Below are 22,328 nucleotides of genomic sequence, written 5' to 3' on the forward strand. Positions count from 1 at the left end.
ACTCATATTCATGGCCTGTGAAGCAATTTGCCTGCCAAACGTTCTCATGTTTGGCAGACCCCTTCTCAGTATCTGGCCTCTCCCCCTCAAAAAGAGACGAACTGCAGTGAGCCCCAGTGATGCCATTTCTCCTCGCTGGCATCTAAAACTACAGGGCTGGTTTATTTTCAGGCTCCTGTGAGTCATGGTCATCCTCCCCCTACCCCACCTCCAGTCCTCAACACTAAGGCCAGATTACTCATTCGATAATGACACCAGGCTTCTTGAGACACTCAGAAGCCTCTCTTCAACGTGGCTGCAACAGTGCCACAGAGAGTGGGTTAACCCAAAGGGTTTTTGGTTGTTGTTGCTTGATTCATCGTGTCACTTGCTGCTCCAACCCTTCCATTGCCTTCTGAATCCAGCGCCACTTCCTTGTCACGGTGTGCTAGGCCTCCAGGATCCGTCCCCTACTGGTTTCTCCAGCCACATCCTCGCCACTAGTCAGCTCATACTAGAGTGCTGATTTCAGCACCTTGGCTGGGCTGTACTGCCCAGTGCTTCAGGGCCTTTGGACTTGCTGTTGGCTCCTCCTGGAACACTCTTTCCGTTTGCTTCCCTTGCAAGCTCCTGTTTATCTTTCAGGTCATGGGTCACCTGCAGCCTTCTCCTGCTCTTAGCTGTCAGTCCTGTGCAACTTGCAGTGCCCTGCTCTGCCCCTCCACTCGCACTTGTGTGGCACCCCTGGCTCCCAAGGGTGAGCTCTTTGTGGGCCGAATTCCTGACTGTGTCCTAGAAATTAGCATTCTTCGTTCTTGACGCATAGAAACGATTTCATCTTTATTGAAGGAATGGAATTGAATGCATGAATGAACACACGAGTAAAATGAACAAATAAAGGGAATGCAAAGAAGGGCAGAAGGATTCAAGAAAGAAGAAGACCAAAAGAAAAAAGCATGCAAGAAATAAGCAGGCTGACTGCTGTCTGGTTGTCACTGGTCTTCACTTTGTCGAGTAAGGGGCAGTTTAGAAATGTGGAGAAGGGGCCAGGAAAGCAAACCATTCAACGGGGGGGAAAAACCCAACCCCAACCCCAGCCTCTGGGAAGCCCCTATACAGAGAGCAGAGGGTGGGATGCTGAGCCTTGGTGGACAGAGGACAAGTGTCTTACTCCTTGGCTGGTGCAAGCCTGTCACATTCAAGAATACTTCATAATTGTTTTTTTATTTTTTGGAACCCGAACTCTGATGCCAAACAGAGGAGCTGAAGGCATCGCTTTATGAGTGACTGTTAAAATGGAAGGTTTTTTTTTTTAATCTCTGAGTTGCCATTTTGACTGGTGACCCTTATCCATATTTGGGGAAGCCCAGATTCTAGATGTTAAGTACATTTGAGAAACAAGGTGATAGGAAATTACTTGCCTTGGATATTTTAGGGTAGACTAATTTTTCCATTTGTTCAGCTAGAGCCTTGTAACCCTACGTACCATAAAGCATTTCCAAGCAGCCTCTTGAAAGATTTGTCGCCACCTTGGCTTCCAAGCAGCTTAGCACTCACGTGGGGTGGGGGTGGAGGGGTCCCTGTGCCAGGATGGGCATCCTTCGGTGGGGAGGTGGGCTGGGGGTGGGCTTTGCAATCATCACCTCCTGCCACCTCCCTGTCTGGTGTCCAGGAATTTCTTAGGCTCCCATACTAACACAAATCTCCAAGCCAAACCAGATGAGAGGTGTGGAAAGGGAAACCTATCAGATACCTTCCCCTTCCTTAAAAATTACAGTTCTTAAAGGTGAACAAGGAAAGAAGGGCCCTCTGGGGAAGCAGGGACTCACAGCATCACAAATCATCCCGGAAAAGCTTTGCACATTGCCTGGGGCTCTCTGTGTCAGTCTGTGAGGAATAAGGACCAGTTATTTGGAAATATTCAGAAGTCGCTGGGGCCATGGAGACAGCTGCAGCTCCCAGTGGTCTGCCCCTGGGGTCTGCCTGCTTCCTCTTCTGGGCGTTCTGCACCTCATTCTGGTGCAGGGAATTGGGATCAGGAGGAAAGAAGAGGTCTCAGAGAATTCAAAGGTTAGTAAATCAAACAGCAAAACTAGTCGAGGACATTTGAATCACAAAGACAGCAGTCTCCCTTTATCCATGGGGATACCTTCTAAGACCCCCAGTGGATGCCAAAAACTGAGGGATACTACTGAACCTGATTGCTGTCAGTCGGAGCACATTTCTGTTCCTGTCTTCCACCCACAGATGTAATGCCTTTTCCATCCTAAGCAAGCACTTATCACGCACTGTGGTCGTAACTTTTGCAGTTTGAGGTGTGACGGCAAAAGTAGCACAAATTTATTTTTCTTTCTTTACAATTTCACGGATAGAAGATTTGTTCTTACCATAGACCTTAGCAACCTCAGCATACAATTCTTTTCTTCTTAAGTCAAGTACTTTCACCTTTTCGCTTAAAGGAAGCACTCTGTGGCTTCTCTTTGACATATCTGAATTGCCAGCATCACTACTGTTTTGCTTGGGGTCATTATCAGGCAAAGTAAGGGTTCCTTGAACACAAGCACTGTGATCTGATGACTGAAATGGCTACTAAGTGATTAAGGTGGTGTGTAGCTTAGAAAACATGGAGATGCTGGACCATGGGTTCACATCCCGGGTGGGCCGGAGCAGGACAGTGTGTGATTTTATCACGCTACAGAATGTTGCACAACTTAAAGTGTACAAACTGCTTCTTTCTGGAATTTTTAGTTTAATATTTTTGGACCTCAGTTGACCACAGGTAACTGAAGCCAAGGATGGGGGGGAACCACTGTACCCAGAGGGGTGCTCATGAACCAATTCTCTGAACTGAAGCTTGCCTCGTAGCACTTTGCCAAGTTCTATGGTATAAATACGGATACTGTGACAAATATTGGGCTCCCAAAGCAAAGTCACTGAACTTGCAAAGATTTACACTCCAGAAAGAGCCCCCTCCTGTTACTGTGGAGTAGTATAGCCGTACAGTCCAAGAAGTTTGGAAGTCATTAAGCCCAGGTTTATATTTTAGCTCTGCCAGTTAATGTCTGTGCAGCCTTAGGCAAATCCATTTTCTCTCCAGGCCTCAGGTTCCTCATTTGTAAAATGGCAATGACAATACCTCTTCTAGAATTGTCATCAGGTTTCATCATTTGTTCACCAACGCGTAGTTGGGAGCTCGCGATGTACCAATGAATAGTCTAGCAACTGAGGGTACACATCAAGGAGTAAGGAAGTCAAGGTATCTGCTTTCATGGAGCTTATGTTCTAGTTGGGGAGACAGACAATAAGAAAATAAAATACATAAGTAAGATCATCAGACAATGGTTAGTGCTGAGAACAAAAGAAAGCTGGAATGAGATCTAATTATGGGGTGGGGTACATGTAACCTTGCTTGCAAAGATATCTGACCCCTAGTAAGCATGTCTTAGAGGCTAAATGTTGCTGTTCTCTTTAGCACAACATGGGCCCATATTGACTTAGAATCCTCTTGTATAAGAATTCCACCAGAAATCTTAAGGTCTTCCTTCCTGTGGATCAACAAGTTCTAGTGCACTAAGTATGAGCCCGCAGGAGAGACAGTGTCCCAGTGAGACCCCTGGCATCTGGGTCTCCAGAACTCAGCTCTCCTAGGCACCAGCCCAGACTTGGGAGTGTTAAGCATGATTGATTTGGTGCAGAGCTCCTGGAAGCCTTCCTGTGTTTTGTGCTCCTGGTGGAATTGGCACCTAAGAGAGGATGCCAGGAGCTGCAAGTCATGTTACCGTTGGGAAAGCTGGCAGTGGTTTTGTTTTTTGTTTTGTTTTTCTGTTTGTTTGTTTGCTTTTGTTTTTCTTCATTTTGAAGATGTTGGCACTTTCTTGCAGAAGAGCAATAGCACAGTGCAGTATATTCAAAAGCAGGGAAGTTCAGGGTAGCAACTGCTCCCACCAAGGTCATGCATTCACATTCACCGGGCCCTCGCTGGCAAATTTAGATTGAGCTGTTATGGTATTGCATAAACACAGGGTTTTGCCCTTAATAATGAGCTTTATATCACACCAGCTGACGGTCTTTAAGTACCTCTGTTTTATCTAGTGTTGGCGCCATAAAACTATAGAACCCGTCTGTGAACATACCTCTACCGACATGGGACTTTTGGATGGATTCGGCCAGCAAACCAATTAAGTTAAAGCTGCAAGCCAATAAAGACAGACCAATGAGTGTGCAGGTGACTAATTAAAGTATACTTTATTAAAAAAAAAAGAGTGTTCAGCTGTGGACGTGTGTCAAGGTCAGGGATGAGGGATCGGAGAGCTCGTTGGAAGCAGTTCCACTTCATACTTCCAAGGGAGCAGGGAGATGTCCGAGGCTGTAGGAAACCCAGTGAAGATGGCGTGCTAATGAAAGGCTCTCACCTTGGGGCGTTCCAGAGTTAATTACAGAGACTTACAGTGAGCAAGAAGGGCTCTTCCCCCCTCCAGCCCCATCCTGTCTTGCTCTAACTGGGATCTCGATTGTGAACTGTAGGCAATGCTCAGCTAGCCCAGCAAAAGGCAAGGGAATTCGATGCATTTGATCTTCAGAGACCTTATTTGAGCCTGTCCTGGCTTGTAGGAACTCGTGGCACAGAAAGACCATGTGACCCAAACAATGTGGTTTGGGGTATCCATCCCATAGACCTCCTCTTCGTGGATGACTGGTTCTGAATGATATCTCTGCCTCACACTTACCTTGTAGCACACCATATTCGAATTACACGCCCAAACAAAAAGAAACCTTTCTAAAAACTGCTCGATGGGATGCTATAAAGATTGTGGCTCTGAGAGCAACGTGTGCTGAACTGTCTGACCATAATTCAGATACTTCCTAGCTGTGTGATCTTGGGGCAGTTGCTTGGCTTCTTTGTGTCTCCGTTGTTCTCATCTGTACAATGGAAACAACAGTAGTACTTTCCTCATGAGAGTATTTCAGTTCAATTCATTTTAACACATCTTTGTTAAGGACTGACTGACTGATCTGTGGATCGTGCCGTAAACAAAACCAGAGTCCTTGCTCGCATGGGGCTGCCATTCGAGTGGGGGCAGGTGGACAGTGGGCAAATAATCAAATCAGTATATTCCACAGGTTCTGAGAGATGCACCATCTGTCATGTTTGAACATCTCTGAGGCAATCAGTGGTATCACATGGTATGACTGGCACTTTTTGTTCTTTGTGGAGGTGCATTGTGGGGTTCTCAAAGGTGTCTTGCATGTGATGAAATGCAGTATAAAACGCCAGGAGGTGAGAAGCGCTAAGTGAAAAGGTAGGGCTGGCTGGGGGGCAAGGGAGTGCAGCCCGGGTGGGGCAGGGAAGCTGCTTGTAGAGGGTGGTCCGGGAAGGCCTCCTGTTCATGCGCTGTGACACAGAGCCCAGGGGGAGTGGGAGGGGTCAGATATCTGGGGGTGAAGTGCCAAGACCCTGAGGCGGGAGAGAGCTTGGGGTGTTAGAGGCTCAGTGAGGGTCAGGGGAGGGGGGGCAGTGCCCCTCTTGTGAAGATTAAATTCAGAAAGTTCTAGAAGGCACTGGACATAGCGCACGCTCTAGTGGGGGGCCACTGTGCAAGGACCGATGGTTGTGAAGAGGTTGCAGTGCGGTGTAGACTCGAGCCCTAAAATGCCAGGGCTGAACTCCCGACCGACATTTAGAAGGTTTGTGACCCAGGCAAGTTCCTTCACCTTGCTGCGTCTCCGCTTCTCATCTGAACATGGGGAGAACAACAGGACCTGCTAAGGGATTCGGTGGCCTTAAATGGTTAATGGGAGTCAGCATGGAGGACAGCGGATGGCGTATCATGTTGGCGCTAAGTGTCACATGGCTGAAACCTTTGGGGCAGGGGCACTCTGGCCTACTGAACTGCGCCCGGGCCCTGGGGTCAAGGAGACTGGGCTTCAGACCCCTGTATCACTCTCTCTGGGGTTCTCCCCTGTAAAGAGATGACAGTGTCTTTCCCCCCGAGTTGTGGGAAACCCTGAGTGGCAGGCTTCCTAGATTTAAGAAGCATCCGAGGACTCCCTGTGATCAGCTGGACACGCAGTGGGTGCCAAGGGATTTCAGGACATGTGACAAGCAAGGGTCTTGCCACCATGGGCCCTACAGTGGAGCGGGTACAGGCAGACTCATGAGATCATTTCTGGCAAGTACGGTAAGACAACGAGGCAGGGTGGCATGAGTTGAGAGTGACTTGGGAATGAGTGACTTTAGCTGTGGTGTCCAGGGAAGACTTCTTAGGGGAGGGGAAATTGGGGCTGAAACTGGAACGGGGCTAAAGAAGCAGGTTCTGCACAGACCTGTGAGCAGGCTATCCAAGGGCAGAGGACGTGCAAAGGCCCAGGGGCAGGCATGCACATGTTATGTTTGGAACACAGGAAGGAAGCCGGCTCTCTGGAGCACAGGCACAAGGAAGATAGAGATGGGTCATGTCATGCCGCTCCAGCCCTAGCAAGGGCTTGGTATTGGTCTCGGTGCCAAGAAAAGCCACTGAAGTTATCTGTCACCTGTGTAAGGAAAGCCACTAGCATGTGGCTTGCTTGACCCGAATTGGGAGCTCGCCGTGGGACACATTGACATGTACTAATGCGCGTGGGTGGGGGGACCTCCTGAGCTTCGCGAGGCAGAGAATGTTAAGCTACACATTCTTTTGTCTGGAGCGAGAACTGGAATGTCCTGTAAGTCTGGACTCTGGTGTACACAATCGAGTCGTCCACGTGGAGCCTTTCTAATCTCTCACGTCCAGTTTTATCGAAGGCATTTCCAAAAGGTCAGGGGGCAGCTGGAGCGGATGTGAAGAAAACCAACAGGAAAAGTAAAGAAAGGACAGGCAGGGCCTTGTTTGTTCGGCTGCCCAGCACAGCACCATGCCAGAGGAATGCTTAATAAATGCCTTTGGGCGCTGCCCTCTCCCCAGGTGTGCTATTTGCAGGATCCACAAGGACTAACATCCACTTCCTGTTAATGAGTCTGTCTTCTGACCTTCCCAATAGCTCTGGCACATAGCCGCTGTATAAGAAGTGTAACCATACCGACTAAAACTGGGGATTGCACTGTCAAAGCTCTGTGGAGAGTACATGAACAGTGGGGACGGCACTGTACCTTCACATGGAGGGAATGGAGACCCCTCCCACGGATGACTTGTGCAGTGTGCAGCCTGGGTAGCCCTACGTAGCTGTCCTGTCTACGAGATAGCTTTTATCCTGTTTTAAAAAAAACTCCAAGTCACATGTGACCCACCAAGGTTAGCTAGCTTTCCAAAGGCACGTGGCTCGGATGAGCAGAAGTGGATCCAAACATAGATAACACCCGGAGATTAGTACTCCTGCACCTGGCTGCCTGTTGGGTAAAATGGATTCAGGCGAATGAGAACAAGATGAGGCGGAAAATGTTGAGGGCTGTGAGAAGTGAAGCCCGAGAAGAGATCAAGGAAGGAGCCAGTCCTTCTGACTCGGGAGGCCCGGGTCTCATGGAAGACAGTTGGAGCAGGTCCTTGGCAGAACTGGGGGAAGGGCACCCCCAAGCCGTCCTTCGCATCGTTTTGCGGCCGTGTCCCTCAGCCACATCCCAGCTGCAGCTGCACTTTATCCACAAACTGACGGCTCACACCCGTAATTCATTCATAAACATTTATTTCCATCTAAGTCCGCCAACGGAGGCGTCCGTCGGTGGGGGTGCCGGGCTGCGCAGGGCACGACTTCACGGTGTGGGCTGGCATGGGGAGGCGGGCTGTGCCGTTTTGACGGCCCCGTGTGAGGGAATTAAGTGCCCTGAGCAGTTGCTTCACAGGCTTTTTCCAAGGTGGAAAATCAACACCATTTGCCTGTGCTATGCAGATAAGGCTGGCTCAGGAGCTCTGCTTTCTCCGGCCTGGAAGAAAGATCAGACATCCCTCGTGGGCTTACGTGTGGGGAAACGGACACGGAGGATGAGGAGGATGAGAATTCTGATCGTCGTAAGAGCAGCTAGCATTTATGAAGTGCCCTTTGTGCTCCAGGCCTGTGCTGAGCGTCACAGAGAACTCTCGTCTCCTCCTGCTTAAGGGTGAGGTTCTGAAGTCAGCATGCAAGAATCGGAGACCTTGATCTAGCCAACGTTCCCCTTGATGGTCCCTTAAGTTGTCCAGAAAGTTCAGGATATGCATATGTGTGCTCCCGAACAGTCGTGTCACGTGTAAATAGGAACCGTTTGGCTTTGCATAAATTTAGTATCAATCACTCTAAACTCACTCTCAGGCTGGGATGTTGGCAGAGAAATGGGCAGAATCCCCTAATATTTGGCTTCTTTCTTTCTCATACACTTTCCTCTTCTATTTTGTCACCCTTCTCTTTGAGTCAAACACATACTCACTGGTCTTTGAACTCCCCAAAGTTAAATGCTCATTTAACGCGGTCCCACTCTGTCTCACTTCATGCTTACAGCAACTCTCTGAGGAGGCTGTACTATTGTTTCTACAGAAGAGGACATGGAGGCTCAGAGAAGTGCAGAAAGGTTCCCAAGGATGCACAGCTTGCAGACTGGGGAGCCAGAGCACGAGACCCAGGCAGGTCGACTCCAGAGCAGGCCAGCTGCTGGTTAGAAAGGTCGGAGACTTCTCCCTGGGCTCTGCCATCCTTCCTGCAGGGACCTCAGTAGGCATCCCCAGCAGGCTGCATGTGAGTCTCAGGGCTGGCTGATCTGATCCAGCTATTACCATCTTGGGCCTCACTTTTTAAAATAAATGTTTCAACCGGCCCAGCTCTGAGATGTAACAGCTGATATTGTATGCACATTAAACACCAAATGATTGTTAACATATTTATTGAGGCTTAACAGGCATTCAGTATATAAAAGATGGCTCTCTTATATGACTGTCAGGCCTCAATAAACATGTTTAATAATTAATTGGTATTAAGCAAACATAATTGTGTGATTCTAAATCAAGTGTTCAGCGAAGCGTATTGTGAATGGAAAACCACAGTGGTGTTTTATTACTTAAAGTTCAGACTGTCAGTTTGGCTTTTCACATGTCAAGAAAAATACCCTGCTTTTAAAGACACAACCCGAACCTCCTGTTGCCTCGTGCCAAAGGGCAGCAGTAGCTTTCTTGCTCCCAGACCCTCACGTCTGAGAGATGTTTCTTATTTGGCTTGATGTTTGTCTTGCTGTTATCCACTTTGGGGGTTCTGATGTCCCAAGCCAAGAACTGCATAATGCCAAAGATGTTTCTGCACATTAGCTTTCAGATGAATTAACCAGTTGTGTTATAAATGTGTTCTGTGAGGCCCCTGCAAACACTGAATTGGTGAATTCTGAACTGTTGCTCCTAGGGGAAATACATTGTTAGGTTCCTGTGAGCCTCTGGTCACAACATTTTTGTCAACTGATGGATCATAACCTTGCTTTATGTATGCCTCTGTTTAAAGCCACCTTATTAAATATATGTGGTTAATTCATGGACCTTGAACTGATGAAGGTTCAACAGCACTAGCATTCACACCCAAAGGAAGCTTCCCTCACACATGTTGTCTCCTTTTTGCCCTTAGAACACTAGTCAGCACTTCAGCACGATGTGTGGGAACCACTTTAGACAGCAAAATCACCAATGAAACGCACAAAAAGGTGAAAAACGTGGCACTAACTAGAACATGAGAAGGACGTTTGTTAACAGGCTGAAAGCTAAAACAAGAAGGCAGAATGTGGCCTTGCTTGGCCTCAGGAGGAAGGTGCGTGTTGGGTGACTCAGACTTTTTGCCTCTCTGTGCGTGTCTGACAATGACCCCAAGAGTACTGTGAGTATTGATTTTGGGGTTAAAAATAAATTTTATCAGGCAGGCAGATTCATAAACACAGAATCTGTGAATAATGGGGATAGACTATAATCAGATTCCATTAAGTGCAGCCATCTGTATACCTCAGTGTCCCCTGCCTGGTCTTTGCACCGTCTGTTCCACCTGCCTGGTACATTGTCCACCCAATCCCAGTGGTGCTTTTGCTCTTGGTAGGTACACAGAGGGTGCCAAAAAAAAAAAAAAAAGGATATGCATGTTAAGTATGTGTTACCTATGTATTACTTTTCAAAGTTGAATTATGGTAACCATGTGTAGTGTGACATTCGCTCAACTGTGCTTCTGCCATTTTCTTTGACTGTCCTGCCTGTTGCATGCTGATGCTAGCCTTCATTTGATTAATGCCATCTTCTGAGCAGTCTTACTTAAAACGTGTATACATTTTTTTCGGCACCCCTGTATTTGTTGGGTTCAGCTGAGTAGGTTTCAAATAAGGACTCATAGAAAGTGTCACTTGAACATGCACTTACTTTTCTATAGTCATCATTTCTCGCAAAGCTTCTTGCTGTTATTTATTATTTCAATTTAGTTAATATTCTTCCGTGGCTTAAATTAACTTCCTATCTCTTACCTGCCCATAAATCCTTCAGAGACTCTGAAAATTCAGCCATTTTCTTGACTGGCAATGAATCCCTTAAAATTCATGCAGAAACAAGGATGAACATGACCCCACAGGCACCCCTGGCTGGGTCAGTTCTGTGTGATGGTGAAAAACTGTCCCCAGGAACCCATCCATGTAGGAAACTCACCCACAGCCACCCTGCAGAAAGGTATGGACTCAGGCTAGTGTTTGGGTTAGGGTTGGTGTCAGGCGCAGGGCTAGGATTAAAGTTAAAATTAGTGTTGGTGCTAGGGAAGGGTTATGGTTGAGTCTAGGATTAGGATGACGTTTAGTCTTAGGCCTAGGGTTAGGGTGGGGATTAGGGTTAGGATTTGTGTTAGGGCTGGGGCTAAAGTTGGGGTTAGGTTTAACAATAGTGTTAGTATTAAGTCTGGGCACAGGGATAGAATTGGATTTAGAAATAGGGCTAGACCTTGGATTATGGTTGTGTGGCTAAGGTCACCTATTGTAAAGGTGAGTGATAGTATTAGGGCTTGGTTTAGATTTATATTTAGGGTTAGAGTTAGGGTCAGGTCTAGTGCTAGGGTTTAGAGCTAAAGTTATGGCTAGGGTTAGGTTTAGCATTTGGATTAGGCTAGAGTTAAGGATAAATTTTGGAATGGTAGAAAAATCTGCAGAGGAAGCATCAGGAAGCCGTGCACTAACATTAAAAGGCACTTTCCAATGGCAACCCTCAAGGCACTGTGATGGGCAGACAATGGATGCTCTGGGACCATCAGCTCCTCCTAGGCCCCTCACACAGTAGAAGCTTTGGGGTTGCAGGGAGGGCTTGACTCTGGCATTTGGGAAAGCTATGGGTTCCACAGGGATCTTTGGGAAAATTACATTTTGGGCGACTGGGATTTTCTCCCTAAGGATTTAAAAATATAAATTAAGATTATTATGAAATTCATGCATACCTACTTCAAAAGTTAGAAAACAAAGAAAAGAACAGATAGCATGTAGTCTCATCATCATCTAAATATATGCAGTTTAATATTTGGTCATTGTGTGTGTGTGGGAGTGTATACGTTCTTTGTATAATTTTCATATACTGCATGGAAAAGTTAGTATCTCCCTATAACATGGCATCATCAGAATGCTCCATGGTGTCATGTAGTTCATATAAGCCTCATTTTAGGCAACTGCAAATTAGCCCATTGATGGGTTGTATCATAGTTTGCTAACCATTCCACTATTTTTAGATATTATTTCTAGTTTTTCTTACTCTCTGGAAATAACAGTGCTTCCCCCCTCCCAGTGTTAGTTCATATCTGGGTTTATTCTTAGCTCAGATTGTCAGAATTGGAATCACTAGATCATTGGACAGGGACATTTTTAAGGCGCTTGATAAACTGCCTCCTTGTTAAGAGTGTGGGAATATGCCCATCTCAGCAAATCTTTCCCCACACTGGATTACCATTTTTCAGTCTTTGCTAAATTTAAAGGGGATCCAGAGTTTCTTTCCTCCCTGTGGCAGTGGTCCACTGGATATCAGCTTCAAGTGCCCAGGCCTTATGCAGAGTGTGTGTGCATGCCTGTGTGTGCATGTGTTCACCAAATGCAACAGGTTTATTTTAAATTTAAAAAATCATGATATTGGCAATACATTTGCCTTGTGCTTTTCCCAAGTATTTCTTGAAAGAATCATGGTTTCCAAAAGTTTCTGCTTCGTGTCCTTGGGTTTTTATTTGGATCTATTCATTCTCTCTCCCTTCCCCTTCCTCCCTCCCTCTCCTTCCCTCTCTCTCTTCCCCTACCCTTCATGGAAAATAAAGCTCTTGAGGATGACAATTGCCAAACAAAGGCTTGGTGATGAAGAAATCGGTGTGCGACACTTTGCGGCCCATGAGCGTGAAGACTTGGTTCAGCAGCTGGAGAGAGCAAAGGAACAGGTTGTCACTCATGTCTCTTCAGAGGGGAGTGTTCTTGCACAGCTGGAAACAACACAAAGCAGAGTAGCCTACCCACCCTCCCTTGTTTCTCAGAGTAAGATGCCTGGGATGTGAGTGAGTCAGAGGAGGCAGGAGGATGAAAGTGAATGCTGCACTTCCTCCGTCTTGTGCTAGATTCCCAAGCTGATGCTTAGGTTTCTGCTCCTGTACACTGGGAACAGTTGTACTGAACACAACAAGAAACCTCCCCACTACCCACCACAAACAGGGAAGAACCAAAAGCGCAACAAACTGGCCGGGCTTGGTGGCTCAGCCTGTAATACCAACACTTTGGGAGGCCGAGGTGAGTGGACTGCCTGAGCCTGTGGGCTCGAGACCAGCCCAGACACCTTAGTGAGACCTCGTCTCTACAATTAAAAAAAGAAGTTAGGCATGGTAGCACATGCCCGTAGATCCAGCTACTTGGAAGGCTGAGGCAGAAAGATCGCTGGAGCCCAGCAGGTTGACTCTGTGGTGGGTGTGAGTGTGCCACTGCACTCCAGCCTGGGCGACAGAGTGAGACTCCGACTCAAAAAAAAAAAAGTGTGACAAACTGGTCTTAATTTGCAAGTTTCTGCTAAAATGCTGAGCAAAGCTTCTTAGGCAAAATCTCAACAAGCACAGAGCCCTAGTTAGGGAGAAGCTAAGGGAGCTTAGACTTCAATTTCCTTCTCCTCCTTTTTTTTTTATTTTTATTTTTTGAGTCAGAGTCTCACTCTGATGCCCAGGCTGGAATGCAATGGCATGGTCACAACTCACTGTAGCTTTGACCTCCTGGGCTCAAGTAATCCTCCCACCTCGGCCTTCTATATAGCTAGGACTACAGGTACATGCCACCACACCCAGATAATTTGATTTTTTGTAGAGACGGGTCTTGCTATGTTGCTCAAGCTGGTCTGAACTTCTGGGCTAAAGCAAACCTCCTGCCTTGGGCTCTCTAAGTGCTGGCGTGTACCACTGTGCCCGGTGGTCTTCCCAATTGGTTTTGGAGAGCAGAACAAGATTTTGGGTATAGACATTATTTGGAAACATGGATTTGTGAGACCCTGGCAGCCATTCCCGATGTCTAGACTTACTCTCCCTGAGCCTGTGGCCACCTGCTCCCTAACTAGGGCTCTGTGCTTGTTGAGATTTTGCCTAAGAAGCATTGCTCAGCATTTTAGCAGAAACTTGCAAATTAAGGCCAGTTTTTTGCACTTTGTTGTTATTGGTTTTTTTGTTGTTGTTGTTTTGGTTTTTTTTTGAGTTGGAGTCTCACTCTGTCGCCCAGGCTGGAGTGCAGTGACATACTCACAGCCACCCCAGAGTAAACCTGCTGGGCTCCAGCAATCCTTCCGCCTCAACCTTCTGAGGAGCTGGAACTACAGGTGCACGCTACCACGCCCTGCAGTAGGTGAGAGTTCAGTTCTGCTTTCCAGGCAGCTGCACCTCTCCTGTCCTAGATAGATTGAGTGTCTGGCAGGAAGTCGACCCTTTGCTGTTAGCTTTCATTGAATTCAAGTGTGTGGTGCCTATGGTTGTATAGCATGCGGGCGGTATTAATAAGCTCTCTAAAAGTCAGCCAGCCAAGCAGAAGGCTCTGTCTTTGGCCATAAAGCCAGCGTCTGAGGAATGTCTCGAGTAAGGACACTTCCCTTGATTTCAGATTGAGTCTCTGGAGCATGACCTGCAGGCGTCTGTAGATGAGCTTCAGGACGTTAAAGAAGAGCGGTCTTCCTACCAGGACAAAGTGGAGAGGCTGAACCAGGAACTCAACCACATCCTGAGTGGGCATGAGAACCGCATCATCGACGTGGATGCCCTGTGTATGGAGAACAGGCAAGTGGCCGGCCCAGGCCTGTGTTGGGGTGGAAGGCCGGCTCTCCACCGGCCTGTGGGCTGGGAGTTATCTGCATCCCTATTTACATCCAGGAAAATTGCCTTCCAAGTGAAAGTCACAACCCCCAAATGATGACGTCAATGTCATGTCTTAGTTGTAAAAGTAAAAAGCAAGCACTACATACCTATATCCCTGCATATGTAGCCCTTTCTCTTTTCCCCCACCCCCTCCTGGGTTGGACTAGGAGGGTGAGGGTGAGCAGCTTGTTATTGCTATCAAGGAGAAGGAAAAGAATAAGAAAATAAATTGAGAAATTCCCTTGGCTGTTTCTTTTCCCCGAGGCTGATTTCGGTGTGTGTGTGTCTAACTTAATGTTATATCTGGTGTCGCCTCTTCCTGCCTGACTTCCCAGTGGAATCATCTTAATGAGAATTATGTGAAAACAGTGTTGATATTCTTTAGGGGATTACTACAAGGGCTGTTTTAAAGTGGGGTGTCTTTGATTTGGGTACATTTGACCTTGATTGCATCCATTTAAGGAAAGGTCACAAAGATGCACATTCTTCTCCTCCCTCTCTTTGTGGTGAGCAGGTGAGGCGTTATGTGTAAAGAGATAGCTCTTCTAGCAAGAGATTTTTGGCTTTTCGTCTTATACTTTAGTGTATGTGTTTTCTTTTGCCCTCAAACACTTTCTAGTTGTATGTATTCTTTTCCAGATACCTTCAAGAGAGATTAAAGCAACTCCATGAAGAGGTCAACCTCTTGAAATCGAACATTGCCAAATACAAGGTAGCAAAATCATGACAACAGCTATAGTGATTCACTATTGTACATCTAATGTCATTCTATTTTAATTCTCTTTTATGTACCAAAGATATTTTTATACTTGCCTGCACCCCCCCCCACCAAAGCCTAATAAGAGCTTTAACTGAAGCAGTCGGTAAAAAATTAAACCCAAAACAAGAAACAAAACCAAAGCAGCGTTTGTGAGTGCATCTTCTATGTCTGTTATCTTAAGAAGGGTTGGTGAGACCATCGGAATCGGGTCTTTTCTACGCTACAGCCTCAGTCCTTAAGAAATTAGGTTTCTTCTCCGTTTTCTCTATAAAATGTTCAGTCATCAGATGCTATTTGTCTCATAATCATCCTTAAGAAAATGGTTTCCGAGGGATGAAGAAACAAAGATTGGGAAATCACAGTCTAAACGGTAATGTTCACGTCACACTGAAAGGACAGAATGTTTAAATTCTCCCCACTGTTATTTAGTTTAATTCTAGCACCATTAGTTTGATAATATCTATTTCTGCAGATGTTAGTTGCAAGTGTTATAATTAGAAAAATCTCCTGGGTTTCTCTGCTTTGAAAATAGATTGATTTCTCTTCCTGAGGGTGAAGCTTTACAGCCTTCTAAATGCTTTGAGAATCTTACTTTTCTGGTTTTTGACATTGGCATTTGCTCTCAGAAGCCTCCATGCTTAGTTTATACCAAACTTTATATATGCATGCAGCCAAGGAAGAAGACAGCTTTTAAAGTTGTAAAGTTAATACATAATTTTTAAAAAGTGTATGGATGCATTTATTCAACAACATGTATTCAGTTCCGTGTGCCAGGCCTCGCTATATGCTACTTATCAATTTTAATGTAAGAGTCTCTTCTAGGAATGTCAAGCAGGTGGCAGATATATACTTCCTCAATCTGTGTCCACAACGAATATCGCTAGTTGATCATGGCTGTCTTTCCAATTCAGCCACAGAATCCTTCCAGGCACCACCACTGGTGCACAAAAATAAACCTAGTCACCATCTCATGTCTATTCAAAAAGACTTAGACTGCATTTTTGCTTCAGATTTAATTTAACAAGCATGCATTGAGTGCCTTTTGTATACAGGGAACTGTAACTGTTGTCTTTCCGCCATGTACCCCTTTTATATAAAAACTCTTTACCTGACCATGAAAATTAAAACTCTTTGGCAGGGGCTTGGGATCTAAATTTTAGGCTAGCATTTGGGAATTTGCTAAGGGTTCTTCTGTGCCAGTGGGAGGATGCATCTCCTAGATATTTTTCCACTATTGGCTTATCTGACAGAGGTTTTTATTCTCTCCCAATGCTGCTTTAGAATGCTCTCGAGAGACGAAAAAACTCAAAGGGCCAGGGTAAATCCAGCAGCAGTGCTCTGACAGGAATCCTGTCTGCAAAGCAAGGTAGGATTGTGCTCTGGGGGCAACCACTCAAGAGTGTAGCATGCTAGAGTCACAAGCCCCATTCCCTCCAAGCTGCTGGTTTTATGGATTGGGAACCAAGGCGATTCTTAGGGCAGTGGTTCCCAAACTTCCACTCTATCAGAATTATCTCGGAGGCTTGTTAGAACAGATTACTAGGTTCTACCCCAGAATTTCTGATTCAGTGAATCTGGGATGAGACCTGAGAATATGTATTTCTAAGAAGTTCCCTGGTGACGTGGATGCAGGTTGGGACCCTACTTTGAGAATTGCTTTGTTAGAGGTTTTGCTAATGACTGGACTCCATTTGGTATATTCCCCTACACTGTGTTCTCCCTTTCAGCATGTTTTCCTTTACCTAATAACCAATTCAGCGTCTCCAAGGATATGTTTCAACCTCCTTGAATTGCTCCTTTTCCTGACTTCTACAATCAGAACAGAAATATCTGTTATATCAGTCTGTAGCTGCTGAAATTACTTGATCATGGAACATGTGCCTTTTTCGAAGAGGCTTTTATTGATTGCAATTTTGTTCCTCCTCTTTGTCGATTCCAATGAAAAATAATGATCTTCCAGGAACAGTCCAGAGGAATAAATAGCAGAGAGCTTGCTTCTGACACTTAATATTTGGAATTCAGCTCTAAACATAAGCCTCGAGTTGAACGTGCTCAGCTGGCCCACTTTTTGGTTGTTGATAGCAGAGACCAGCAGCTATCATGTGGCAGTCTTCATCGGCAGTAGAGTGGCTTTAAAAAAACCTGCTGAGTCTCTAGCCTACATAACAACCAAGGCTCTTTTCCAAGCAACCTCTTTTTTTCCACTCAACTAGAAAAAAGCACCCTAGAATTGTTTTTAAAAAGAAAACTACAATACTCTCTAAAAATGTGAACAAGCCCATCTAAGTTTAGCTCTGGATTCCATAAATAGCAAACTGTCTCTGAATGTTGATAACTGGTGTTATCATTGATGTGGGGAATGGCAGCCACACTCAAGCGCTGTGGTAGAACCGTGAATCTGGCACGCCTTTTCTAGAAAGACCTATCATGGGAAGCATCTATCGATGATCTATTGGCATTGATAAATAAGCCTACGATTCTATGGCAGCCCATTACAAAAAACCTTAAACCGACCCCCTTTGAACCAGCAAAAAACAATTGCACACAGATGCACACATGGTGCTGCAAGAAAGTTCTTTATGTACAAAGGGACCCCCAAAAAACTGGAATTATTTTTTGGAGAGTGGATCCCTTCTAGTACAGGCTTCCTCCCCTAGGTAAGTGTTCTAGGAATCCATGGGCATCAGTGTATCAAAAGGCATCGCTGTGGGAGGCTATGTGCAGTGAATTTTTTTTGAGAGTCTTTCAATGTGTTTGCCCTTTTCATGATGGGTGACTTACAGCACACCTGCCCACACTGCACACCGAGTGATCAGCAGTTGTTTACCAAAACAGCATGATCCCCATACCCCACCCTCCTTAAACACCTGATCTTGCCCCAGTGACTTTTTGTTTCTCTCTATGAAAAAAGTCCTCAAAAGGAGGTGCGGTGTTTCCTTTTTTGAGAAACTCTCCCATGATAAGACTTTCTGCCGTGGATCTTCCTTTTTTCCTCTCCTCTGCTTGCTAATAGACTCCATTGTAAAACTTTTTTAAAAAAGAAAAAAAAAAGGGAAATGTTTTTCCCACATGCAGGAAGTGAAACAAACAATGAGAGAAGCACTAAAAGGGATCAAAACCGATGAGTTCAAAAACTATTTTGGGCAGTGGGAAAAGCATCTTGATAGGTGTATTGCATCAAATGGAGAGGACTTTGAAGGTCACTAAAGTTTAAACATGTAAGAATAAATATACAATTTTTTATAAATATGTTTCGGGGTTTTTTGGGTCCCCCTCATTTTAGCTATAATCAAAAATATTGGAAACACCATAAATATCTAACAGTAGTTAAGCAAATTTATATATCTACAGATGGACTACTAAAGCAGCCATTCAATTTTATGTTTTAGGGGATATTAATGATGAGGAATATTAAGTGAAAAAAGCAGTGTTTTTCCCCATTTTTGAAGGAAAAAATATTATATGAATTCATATATCTATACGTGGTCATATAGGCAATGGTATTCAAACATATATATATATTTAATGAGAGAGTTGCACTCCTTCTTTTTTTTTTTTTTTGTCTGGTAGGAGTGTCAGTGGCTGTTGTCTTTTTGTTGATCTCAGTGTATCATTTGTTTATCTACCCTTAAAGAGTACATTAAAAATATTTAAACCAGACTTGAACAGAAATTCAGTCAGAAAGGCCACATACATACACAGGAGCATCTAAATGACTCCAGGGTAGAAAAGACAGTGGAAGAAGATGCAGAAGTTCTGTATGTAAATCGAGTTCATGCTGTGGAAAGGGCTGGTGGCTTCAGAGAGCAAGTTAAACAATTTCAAGCCCAGTCAAACATAAATGAGGGAGCAGAGTCTTAGTATCACATATGAAAAAGTCATAGAGGTTTTAATAGACAGTCTTCTCATATTATTAATCAATGATGCTTTATTGCCAAAGAAGCTAGAGAAATTTTTATAGTATTTGATATTTGGAATAAAGGAAGTGGTAGTCCTACTATGCCCTAAGCTAGTCATACCACACCTGGAATATTTCCTTATATATTTATAAGTGTCAGAGACAGATCAGAAACTATTCTCAAGTGGACACTTTTGAAACTGGACACAAATATGAAAGACTTTTCTATCAGAGCCATTGATAGTCCTTATCTTGACTGGAGACTTGTCAACAGACACTCATTCAGGACAAGATATGCACAAGAGATGGGCCACTTCACGTGGATCTGAATTCTTCCATTACACTGGATTGTGCATGTTGTTTGACTTTATTTTGAAGTTGGCCGTGGATGTCATTTGACAGTTGGTAGAAAAGCTAGCCTTTGTGTAAAGTTTTCTTTCCCAACATTTAGACACTTGCAGTCCACTGTGTGACTTTCTGCTATATCTTTATTCCATCCTGCTATTATTTGCTTAATGTTTTTCTTTAAATCAATCACAAAGTGATTCATTTGACTTGGCCTTGTTGTAAGTAGTAGTATCTGTGAAATCACTGGTTTATTATACCACTTATAGTATTTTCTGTAATACCTTCAAATATATACATTGCTTTTAAAATACAAAACTTATTTTGTATTTTACATTATCTCCTAAATGATCTTACCACCTGCTAAGGGTATCATACCATGGGTAACTCTGACATAAAGCAAGGAGCTCATGGTTAGAAGTCCTTGCATGTGCCTAGCTGTGTGACCTTCTGCCAGTATTATTTATTTATTTGTTTGTTTTGAGTCAGACTGTCACTCTGTTGCCCAGGCTGAGTGCGGTGGCACAATCACAGCTCACCATAGCCTCAAACTCCCGGGCTCAGGTAATCCTTCCATCTCAGTCTCTCAGGTAGTTGGGACCACAGGTGCACAGCACCATACCCAGCTATTTTTTCATTTTTTGTAGAAATGAGATCTTGCTTTTGTTTTCCATGCTGATCTTGAACTCCTGGGCTCAAGCAATCCTCTTGCCTCAGCCTCCCAAAGTTGGGATAACATGCATGAGCCACTGCACCCAACCTTTAGCCAATGTTCTTAACCCATCATTGCCTTGCTTTCCTGTCCATGAAATGAAAAAAAAACAACTTCCCAGGTGCTTCCCCTCCCAATTTCAAGTCTTCAAGTTAGTCAATATGAGTATATTTAAAATATACTAAACAAATGCAAATATTACTGTCCTTTAAAAAATTGTTGATCAAAGTCAATGAGGACTTACTTCCTCCTTTCTATTTAGTCATCACAGTGGATTTTACCTTATTTTACTTTTACCACTTGAGGTGAACTCTCATGCAATATGGTAGCATTTAGAAGCAGGGGACATAGTGTTACCTAGGAGTGATTGACATTGGTTTGCATTCCAGCATCCCAGAAGCATCACGGCTGAGTTGTAAATTTTATATCCCTCCTAGTTCAGGATTTGCTCTCTGAAGATCATGGATGCAGCCTCCCAGCAACCCCACAGTCCATTTCTGACCTGAAATCTCTGGCAACAGCCCTGTTGGAGACTATCCACGAGAAAAATATGGTCATTCAGCACCAGAGGCAAACCAACAAGTAGGTGGCTGGACCCTTGGGGTGGGGGCTGGAAGACAGAGACATGTACAAGGTTCCAGAAGGGACTGTCAGCCAGGTGGAACCATGGGCCTACAGGGAAGGAGGTGAAAACCCTCAAAGTTGGAAGGAAGCTTAGTAAATGGGAGCAGTGCTTCTGCTTTCTATCAGCATCTTGACAATCAGCTGGAGCCAGGCAAGGGAACAGTACCAGTCATTGCTTACTGAATGCTTACTCTGAGCCCTGCTCTGTCAGTGCATATTTCATGGGCAATTTCCACAGGACATTTGCCTGGATGATTCACGTCTCTCCTCCATGTCTCCTTTCAGGGGAGGAACACTCTCAATTCCATTGGAACCTCCCAGCATGACTGTGAGGGTCTTCAAATAGCGGGAAGTGTCCTAGCATCAATTTTAACAGGTAGCTGGGCCTATGAAGAAGTCTCACGTCACTCTTTCAGATCAGGAAAAAAAAAGATGGCGAAACAGGAACCGTAATTAAAACAGAATGTCTTATTTGGTTTTTATAGCACGTTGACTGTGTTGTATAAAATCAAACCAGTTAAAGTAGGTTAAGGTGGCCATTAGAGATGACAGAGGCAAAATTGGGAGTGTTCAGAGAATGGTAAATAAACAATAAATGAAAGCAACAACTATTACACACAGGGCCGGCTTCGTGGGTGTGCAACTTGTGCTCAGACGGGCTCCACGCTTCGATGATCTGCTGTCACCGCCTTGGAATTCTCAATCTTTTTGTTTTGTTTGTTTACAAGGTGGAGTCCCACCTTTTTATTTCACCCGGGACCCTGCAAATTATGTAGCTGGTTTCACTTACGAGACCTGTACTCGGAACCAAAATGCAAGTGTGGGAGAACAGAGCAGGGGCGCAAAACTGGGCTTCAAAGCACCAGGGGCGGGGCCAGGGAATTGGGGACTTGGCGAAGGTGGGGGCACGGGAGAGAGGCAACTGGAAAATGATTGAAAGTATTGTAAAGACAAAATAGAAAAAAAGAGAAGATGGAGTGAAGGGAAGATCGCACAAGAGATTAAGATGTATGTGGAAGAGAGCAGAGAGCAGCAAAGGGAGGCAGGGCAATCTCGGAGGGATGACAAGGGTAATTTATTGACAGGAGAAGGTTTAAACATTCTTGAAAAATGAAATCACAGCCAAGGAGTGGAAAGCCAGATGCTGAGATGCAGACACTTCTCAGGGGGAGGAAGAAGGAATGGGATCCCCTGCAGCACATAATGTCCTCCCTGGGCATGCTTTGTCCTTGCTTCCCCACAGGGCAGCTCGTCAGGGCTCTGCCAAACCTCACTGGGTCTTCTGAAGCCTGGTCTGTTTTCAGCGGGTGACCTTAGCTCCTCATTCACTGAGAAAACAGGAATTCTTACCATAAGCCCCTCAACTTGCTGCTACTGTGAGACCAGCATCTCCCCACACCGTGCTCCCTCCTGTCTCCAGGAGAAACATGGGCCCGCCATCTTGTTGGCCATACCATCATTCCTCTTCTGAATCTTTGCTCCCCTGAGATGTCCTCTCTCAACTTCTTCAACTTGCCCCCCTCTTTTGGCTTCTGCCTCTTTGCCCTGAACCCCAAAACCTTTCCCCAGTCCTGTTGCCTTCCCAGAAACTCCTCTCGTCTGGAATATTTATGAAGAAAGCCACCTCTGCTTCCTCAACGTCTCACCCTGTCCGAGTACGTTCTGGAGGGTCATCTATGTTAAAATTACTTGGGAGGCACTTGCTCAGAAAGGCAGGTGCAGGGATA

General features: G+C 45.1%; 1 protein-coding gene across 3 annotated transcripts in view; it reads left to right on the forward strand.

Annotated features, from left to right (window-relative positions):
• Positions 1 to 22,328, forward strand: part of CCDC149 (coiled-coil domain containing 149) — a 74,134-nt gene that overhangs the window by 20,484 nt on the left and 31,322 nt on the right. For all 3 annotated transcript variants that reach the window (XM_021713089.1, XM_008059454.2, XM_008059453.1), the window contains exons 4-8: positions 12,211 to 12,327; positions 14,012 to 14,184; positions 14,902 to 14,974; positions 16,304 to 16,388; positions 20,415 to 20,559. In XM_021713089.1, the coding sequence (XP_021568764.1) occupies positions 12,211 to 12,327; positions 14,012 to 14,184; positions 14,902 to 14,974; positions 16,304 to 16,388; positions 20,415 to 20,559 (593 nt within the window). The remainder of the gene's footprint in view (positions 1 to 12,210; positions 12,328 to 14,011; positions 14,185 to 14,901; positions 14,975 to 16,303; positions 16,389 to 20,414; positions 20,560 to 22,328) is intronic.

The sequence above is a fragment of the Carlito syrichta genome, unplaced genomic scaffold (assembly GCF_000164805.1).
Source record: "Carlito syrichta isolate Samal-C Ts95f unplaced genomic scaffold, Tarsius_syrichta-2.0.1 Scaffold304090, whole genome shotgun sequence".
NCBI lineage: Eukaryota > Metazoa > Chordata > Mammalia > Primates > Tarsiidae > Carlito > Carlito syrichta.